This window comes from Protomyctophum parallelum, assembly GCF_964188405.1.
Source record: "Protomyctophum parallelum genome assembly, chromosome: 5".
Classification (NCBI taxonomy): Eukaryota; Metazoa; Chordata; class Actinopteri; order Myctophiformes; family Myctophidae; genus Protomyctophum; species Protomyctophum parallelum.
The window spans coordinates 15,007,965-15,017,278 of record NC_139702.1 but is presented as its reverse complement, the minus strand read 5'-3'; the positions used below and the strand labels follow the sequence as shown (position 1 = coordinate 15,017,278).

General features: G+C 38.1%; 1 protein-coding gene across 1 annotated transcript in view; it reads left to right on the top strand.

The window, feature by feature from the left end:
* Window positions 1–278: 278 nt before the first annotated feature.
* Window positions 279–9,314, top strand: part of ero1b (endoplasmic reticulum oxidoreductase 1 beta) — a 35,052-nt gene continuing 26,016 nt past the window's right edge. The window contains 1 exon segment of the mRNA XM_083764889.1: window positions 279–779. Coding sequence (XP_083621015.1) covers window positions 621–779 — 159 coding nt within the window. The 5' untranslated portion in view covers window positions 279–620.

The window sequence follows — 9,314 nt, the reverse complement described above, 5'->3', positions numbered from 1 at the left end:
AAGGAAAGGGGGCAGCTTTGTCCATCAGGCCCTGATGGACAAAGCTGCCCCGTTTCCTTGCTCGAAGGGTCCTTCGACTTCTCCCTGATGGCAGAATGCTGAAGAAGACCAGTTGCCAGTGGTGGCCACCAGGGGTCGCCATAGCATCGATGAAGAACACCATCATCAAACCCTTTTCGCCGTTCTTCCACTGAATCCTGAACTCCGTCGCTCGCCGTAGCCTCGTCGCATCTACGGTGGTCGAGGGAGGACAAAAATAACACAAACTCTCTCAACGATGTGTGTCGACTCCAGGAAAAAGAAGTGTCGGCGTGGATTATTATTATTACTATTGTTATTATCATCCCTCTTATAGGATATCAGAACATACAAAGACAACCTCATCAAAGATAAATCATTCCGTTTAGGAAGAGGAGACAAAAGGCCCTCATTTTATATGAATTAAGACGTCAGGATCATTAAATAACAAACCGTTTTGTTTTTGGATCGAGACCAGGAAACTGAGCCGGATCTTTATTTATTTATTATTAAGCCTATTATTATTATTATTATTGATTTTCTTTCTTTCTTTTTGTTTTGTTTAATTGACGAGGTAATAATATACATTATAATACTATAGGATGTTGTTGAGAGTGAGCGCCCAGACCGTTGGGGTTCTGGTGCTGTTTTTGGGTGACTTGGTGTTGGCCTGGTTCCAGAACCAACAACAACACAACAACAAACACAACAACAAGAACAAACAGTCCACTAGCGGCCAGGATCAAAGCTGCTTCTGTCACGTAAGTACAATTTGAATATTATTGAGGCGGCCGATATATATGGACCAGATTCTTCTAAATCTTGACAGTTTTCTGGAGAAAAAAAACCTATGTTTCTATGTGTCAGTGGTGCTCAAACTATTTCATTAATAAGGACCAGTGGACCACCAAAGAAATGATCTGTTTTTGCCACGTTTGCTGCCTGTGAAAGAATTGATTGATTGAAGTATTTATTAACAGTAATTAACAATTACAGTACATTTCAAGCACAACTCAATACATAACAACTGTTAAGTGGACAAGACCATATACTAGAGCATTACACTTAACATGAACATGGTGGGCCCTATTGTAAACCATTGTTTACAATAGGGTCCACCATGTTCAATTCATCATAACATTTAGACGTATGCAAATACAAATATACTTCTATAAAGCCAAATCAGGAAATCATCATAGAGGTAAATAGGGGAGAAAAAACAAACATATACAGTGAGGGGGAAAAGGGGGTGTGCATATTCATGACATACTTTGAATATACATTATTGATTGAAAGATTTATTAACAGATTGGAGAATTACAGTAGCCTATACCTTTCTTTTTTTTTTTAAGATATTTTTTTGCGGCTTACGCCTTTTATTGATTTTTTAAGGGACAGATAGTAGGCTGACAGGAAACGGGAGAGAGATGGGGGGATGACATGCGGTAAAGGCCGTGTCGGGTTCGGGAGTCGAACCCGCGGCACACCGCGACTGGATCACCAGTCCGGTGCCCAGACCGTTACGCTACGGCCTGGGCCTAGCCTATACCTTTCAAGCACAACTCGATACAAAACTGTTAACTGTGGACGACAACATAAAGCATTACACTTGTTTAAAATAGGGCCCACCATTTTCAATTCATCATAACATTTAGAGACGTACAAATATACACACTTACTATATAGCCAAAAACAGGAAATCATCATAGCTATAGGGGGAAAAAGGGGGAAAAAACATATACAGTAAAGTCAGTAATCTCAGCAAGGCATATGGCTTCTTGGTTAGGGTGGGTGACAATATTATCACACGAAAAGATGAAATTACCTGGAGGCAAATCTTTCCGGTGATAAAATGGCCACCAACGTAATAAAAAAAGTAAAGATTCAAAGAACAGGATCTCCTCACTGGTCAACAAAAACACCTCGAAGACCCTAACAGGAGCCCTCGTACAAGGTTTCTTCGACTATGCATGCACCTCATGGTACCACAGCACCTCAAAGGCCCTTAAAACAAGGCTCCAGACTTGAGGCCCAGTAGTAGCCTGACCAGTTTGTTTTGGGAAGTCTGGAGCCTTGGTGCCTCCTGGTGGGAAAAAAAAAGTTTGGTTATTTTACCTAAATAAAGGTGCAAATCAAAACGCCTGTGTTCAAAATGTTACTTGAGTAAAAGTACAAACGTTTGGCAATTAAAAATGTTTGAAGCAGATCTTCAATCATGCGAGCTTGTAGATCTGCTCTTTTCAAATAGCCTATTTCTATATTGATTGATTGAAACATTTATTAACAGTATGCAGAATAGGTACATTTCAAGCACTGTGGACGACACCATAAAGCATATTACACTTGTTTACTATAGGATTCACCATTTTCAATTCATCATAACATTTAGAGACGTACAAATATACACTTGTATATAACAAGAAAAAATCATCATAGGAGGTAAAAAGGATAATATATATATATATATATATATATATATATATATATATATATATATATATATATATAGTGAGGGGGGGGACAGATATTGTTTTACAGGGCTGCAGTTTCAAATTACAGTCGATAGGTGTCCATTGAGAGCGGTTTTGAAGGAGTCAAGGGATTCACATGTCTTAATGAAAATAAAAACAAATAGGGAAGTGGTTACCATGGCATAATGTATGTTTTATAATAAAATAATTTATATCTGGAGAGTTTTCAAAGGAGAGTAGAAGTAAAATGTACATTTGGAAATACGCCAGTGAAGTAAAACATAAAATAAAATACCTCAGACTTAAAGTAGCTACAGTAGGCTATTGAGTGAATGTACTACTTTCGACCACTCTAAGTACTTCAATGCTTCACTTATTAGGCCATATTTTTGCGTCAGTATTCTCCATTAAGAACGTTTTTAATAGAACAATAATAATTCAAGTTGTAATTATAAACGTGCCGTTCTTATCATCACTCAGCGATAGCAGAGCATAGAGGTAGCAGTGTTTATTTTTACATGTATACGCGGAAGTGTAGAACAGCGTGGTGCACGCTGATTGGCTGAGACCTCCCGGCGCACGGCCCCGATGGGACTTGTAGTCTCTTTTCGGTCCGCGCGTCATGGAAACTTGTCGGGGAAAAACTACAAAACTGTTCCCCCTCTCTCGTCTCTTTCTTCCGGGGAGGGCGGGACTTGGTTGTCGGTGTGCGTCGTTGACGTAGGTATTGTCCTTTGGGGGAGGTGGAGGAGGCACTTATACTCCACTACATCTCAGAGGGAAATATTGTACTTTTCCACTCCCAAGTTTTTGAAAACTTTAATTACTCGTTACTTTGTAGATTATTATTGTATTACAAAACATGCATTAACCACTTCAGCCCATACATTTTTGGCCATTTGAAAATAGCTGATCTACAAGCTTGTGCGACTGTACATTTGTGTGAAAATGACTTTATAACTTTGACTTTATAATATACTTTATAACCTTTGTTACTTTTTAAAAGTAGCCTTCATTTTTGATAGCAATACTTTTGTAACTTTTTTTTGGGGTACTCAAGTACACATTGAATGCCAGACTCTTCTTTACTTGTAAACAGAGTAGTTCTATACAGTACAAGACAAGTATTGACACTTTTACTCGAGTAAAAAAAACAACGCAACTACTTTTCTTTTCCATCGCGGAGGGGAGGAGGAGGAGGAGGAGGAGGAGGCGTGGCTTATTTGAAAGTGTGTGCGTGTGTGTGTGTGTGTGTGTGTGTGTGTGTGTTGAAATGACAACAGCTGTCAAAAAAAGCACCTGAGGAGTGCGAGCTTGTTGTAACATCAGCTGGACATCATGGGGTTTCTGTCTGCCGGCTTTTTACTAAACACGGGGAGGACTTGTTAGATTCATGTAGATTTTAGTAATGCAATAATTTCATAGTTTACAAAAAAAAGACATGTTCAGAGGAGGAGGAGGGGGAGGAGGTCGCTGGGTGTCGTGGGCGCTTGTCATCTGTGCGTCTGTCATGCAGCCGTTCCACTCGGCCATGGATCAGGTAGGACGTCTATAAGGCGGTCACGATTTAATAACACATTTAAGTTTAAGACAATGTAATTGTCACACAGATAATTACGATCGTGACGGCGATTTAATTGTGTTTTGTGTTGAACGTTGGAATGTATGAATGAAGAATACATTTCTGTTTGCCTGGTAATCCAAAAACAAATGGACAGGGGGGGGCAGGTATGACAAATAGGCCTAACTGAAATGTACAAAGAAGTAAACTGACATATTCATTATTCCTACTTAAAAAAAGAGGTAAAATAGGGTGGAAATAATTACGATTATCTCAAATAATTGCGAGACGATTATGAAATGACAGGCTGAAATGTGTAATCTTTTTTTGTTTTGTTCAACTGGTGAAAGTAGAGGGTAAGGCAAGCCCTCCCTCCACACTAATGTTATATTTATATTGAACCCATTGATGTTTTTTGTTTTTTGTTTTAAGTAGATGGTAAGCCCCCCCCCCCCCCCCCCCTTGAACCTCCCACTAACAGCTGACTCTCTTAAAGAGACAGAGACAGGCAGACTGGCTGCTCTGCGAATACAACGCCATTGGCGGTCACATTATTAATTTCGTCATCAATATCGGTGAAAACAATCTACATTATTTTGAGACGGATCCGATAATACACTATACCGACTATCTGGTGCATCTCTACTTTGTTAGTGTTGTGAAGCCTTCGTTTTCAGGTGGTGCATAAGAGTCACATTTATTTAAATTTAAACTAAAATAAGCTATGTATAAACATATCAGTTGTAATTTATCAAGTGTAGAATGAATGGATGAAAATATCTAGCAATGGTTGCGGACAGGCACGCACGCACACACAACACACAACACACACACACACACACACACACACACACATGAACGCACCAACACACATGTCCCTGTTTGTAACTCGTCAAACATTTTTAAGTTCTACTTCTGGCCAAATATATATATATATATATATATATATATATATATATATATATACTGCCCAAGCTGGTCCGGTTGCAGACTGATTAGAATCTTTCAAATAGAGCTGAAGATAAATACCCCCAAAACTGGTTAATGTAGCCTATCGTACGTTTGTTAATAATACTGATCGAAATCTAATCCGGATAATATTAGCCTATATTGTATATTTTTTACTAATTGTTCAGATTTTAAATTATTATTATTAGTAGTAGCCTATTGGTATTATTACCTTTACTATTTTATTTTTTTACAAAATTGTGTAATTGTATTTACGTTGGGCTAATCAACAGTAGCAGATGTAAAAAAAAAACAGCTCGCAGCTCTTGTACATCTGCTACTGTTGAACATTTATTTTAACCCATTTTGACCTGAGAAAAGATTCTACAAATGCCTTCTAAAATCTGTCGGTTTTCTGAAAAACCACTTTCACTCTGAAAAGAATATATATATTCAAAGATTTGCGCCACATTTTCACAATCTTTAAAAAATAGCAGACCTACAAGCTCGAGCTTGTAGATCTGCTATTCTTCAATAGCTAAATTATAACACCAAAAGGGGTTAAATTGTTGAAAGTGTGAGAAGAAGCGTTTCTTAGAAGGCGTTTCGTAGAGTCGGCCTCCTCGGGTTAAAGTGTTCTAAAAGGATAATTGAGACACTTAACCCCTCTTCTGTTGTCCGGAGCAGTGCGCTGCAGATGGACACGTTGTCAGTCTGCCATATGTTAGCCCCACGAGAGGAACACGTCAGCTGCTATAGGCTGTCCAGATAGTGATATATTCTTTGTTAAATGGCCCTATTCTAGTGTTTGTTCAGTAACAGTGTTATTATCACATTTTGCGGGCGGGAACCCCTTTTGGTGTTTTAAGCATTATGTCATGCTTTAGCTGAGTGCCGCGCTACGAGCTTGTATAGGTCTGCTATTTTTGAATAATGTGGCGCAAATCTTTGAATATATATATTCTTTCAGAGTTACACGTTTTTAACTCATATCTTTGCTTCTGGGGGTCCCTGGAACAACATGTTTTCAGACTGGGGTCCGCGGCCAAATACCGATAATTATGGGGGTCCTTGACATGGAAAAGGTTGAGTACCAACTGACTGTTTTTCAGAAAACATTTAGGATTTAGAAGACATTTCTTTAAGAATCATCCTCATGTCAAAATGTTAAATGTTAAACATCTCTGTGCTAGTAGTCATTGCTATAGTGTTTATTCAGTAGAGGTCGCCATGTCAAGGAGAAAATGGAAGAAAAAAAATACACCATTTAAGCTGATAAATGTAACATACCAGTACATAAATTCATATAAATGGGTGAATAGGGAAGAAATTGATGAACTGCATGTATAGCCTCGCATAGCGATACTAATAATATTCTATACTATAATATAGTATTATATAATAAAATACTAATCTGCCTGGGGCAATAATATGCATTTGCAAAGGCAGATGAAGGCTGTCTATATTCGAGGCCATCATCAGCACCAGTGGTTACTAAGTACATTTACTCAAGTATAAGTACTTCAGAGGCTCTATACATTATACAATACATCCACGTATGATAACGGCATCCTAAGGTTAGCAAGGAATATCACCTCTAATACTAGCCATGTTTCGTGTAGAATATAAGGAATATCACCTCTAATACTAGCCATGTTTTGTATAGAATATAAGGAATATCACCTCTAATACTAGCCATGTTTTGTATAGAATATAAGGAATATCACCTCTAATACTAGCCATGTTTTGTGTAGAATATAAGGAATATCACCTCTAATACTAGCCATGTTTTGCGTGAAGAGTATAGGTTGCTGCCTTCAGGAAGGAGATATGCAGGTCGATTTTGAAGGTGCGGTTTACCAATGGAAATACATAAATTGGCCTCGCTCTGCGCACATTCATATTATGAAAGGCATATCGGCCCGTGTTGAACGCACTCGGCCCGTGTTGAACGCACACACATTTGGCATACCGCGTCCCTGAATATTTTAGCATTGTGGGAGTGTCCATATGTTAATTATTCTCGCTTTGCGCAATTTGCTATTAAGCCCCTTGACCTAAAGACACTCAGCGCATAACGATTAGACGTGGGTCTGACCACCTCATAAACGCAAAAAGCACTGTTTGATTTGACACTTGAGCGGCTCTGGGAAGCTGGTAGAGTGTTGCCATGTCTGTTTATTATAAGCGGCTTATTTTTCTGTAAAGTTGCTTTCTGTGTGATTGCTTTTCTTGTTTCTAAAGTGGTTATTTGGGCTTTTCTCCTAATGTTGTTTAAACCAGTGCAAAACAAGCACATTCCCATGTCAAGGATCCCCAGATGAATGCATTTGCCCAACTAAGGACAGCTAATCCAAAAATTAAATAAAAAGATTACTTTTGAAAATAGCAGATCTATACCAGCTCACAATGCATCACATTCATTCATTAAAACTATGAACTCTGACTGCAGGGGGATATATAATGATCATTATAACAATGTGCAAGAACATATTTAAAAAGAAGGAAGAAATTTATATTTGTGGACAATCAAAATATGTTTTTTTATTTTAATGTGGTGTCATTCAAATTAATCTGGATATGGCAGACTCACTATTTAGAAAATAAAAACATGGCACTTCATTTAAAATAGGTTACAGACCCCTGTTATATGCGCTTATTTTTATAGACCCATTTACTTGTTTCTATGAGACATGGCCGTTTTGCGTCTATTTAAAAAAAATGTTGAGATTAGAAACGGCCATAATTCTTTCATTTCTCAACCTTAAAAATAAATAAAAACATATCCATAATCCGTGGGAAATGTGCTTTCATATGCTGTATCACACCCGATTCAAGTCTTCTTCAATAAAATGCTACGAGCGAACTCAGCGAAGACCATACCATCGGGGCCACAGCATTACAGCACGCATTCAACTCATTCCTTGACTTGAATGAAATAAAATATAATAAACGTTATTTTACTGGTGTTTTTCAATAGAAACAAATAAAGAGCGTGTGTAGGCTACTGTGTGCAAGTGCATATACATGCATGCACTAGGCTATATTTCTTCCGTGTCGGGATGGTGATTGAGCTCTTCAAGTTCACAGCCCGTTTGGTCTTTCATAAAAAAACGTTGATATTAGCCTATAAACACTCATGGTTCTCTCATTTCTCAACCGTTTTATTAAATGTAAAAATCTCCATATTCCTTAGGAATCTTGCTTTCATTCGCTGTATGGTACATGGTTCTATCGTTATCGAATTAATTAATTACGCATGGATTGGCAATTTGCCAATATGCTGCTATCTACTCGCAATTCCATTCCGATCTGAAAGGTGGGTCTGTTCTTTTGAGGCATAAAGGTGACAGCATGCAGTGCAATAGGAATAATTAACCCAAATGTGACAAAGGCATGTCATGTCTTCTATGGTGCCAGCCTGAAGAAATGTCATACCACGACCCCCAAAGTGCGCATTCCGTATGTGACATCAGCTGACTGGTAAAGAGAATAGTACGGACATGTTGATTGGGTACGTCTCAAACACGCCTTAAACACACCCATGACTAATTCAAGGCCGTTTTGCGCACTCCGCGGGGTGTCAAAAGCGCTTCTTAACATGCCCAAAATTGCAATATGACATACTACACGCCCCCAGATCATAATACTGTAATTAGATTAGTAATATAGAAGTAAGTAACATAGAAGTCCTTAATCGACCCCATGGTGTTCCAGCATACAATAAGGTCAGACTGAAGAGGTCTTTTGTCCATCAGTCGACTCTGAGGCTTAATCAGGTTTTTGGCGTGCAGGACTAGACTGAGCTGTGGACATTGCTCTTTGCCCTTATGTTTCGATACATGTAGGCCTAACTGCGTTTTCTTTTTGTGTCCTGTTTTATGTCAGATGTGTGTATATGTGTTGCATACAAGGCCCGCTGGGTCGCAAAACAAATGTCAGTGCGAACTGACAATAAAGTACTATATCATATTATATATCATACTGTACTATTATCTTATCATATATCATACTGTACTATTATCATATCATATATCATACTGTACTATTATATATCATACTGTACTATTTTGAGGTAGGCTTTTTTTCCCCTTCTTTCATTTCTACTCCATGCACATCTCAGAGGAAAATATTGTAATTGAAAGTTACTAATTACTTTTAACTAAATTAAGTCAATTTTGAATTCCAGACTTGTACTTGTAACAGGGTACTTCTACAATGCGGTATAATATTGCTACTTGTACTTAAGCAAAACAATTGAGTAGTTTTCTTTCCACCATATGTTGTGTTGCTGAATAGTGCATGAGCTGTGAGAT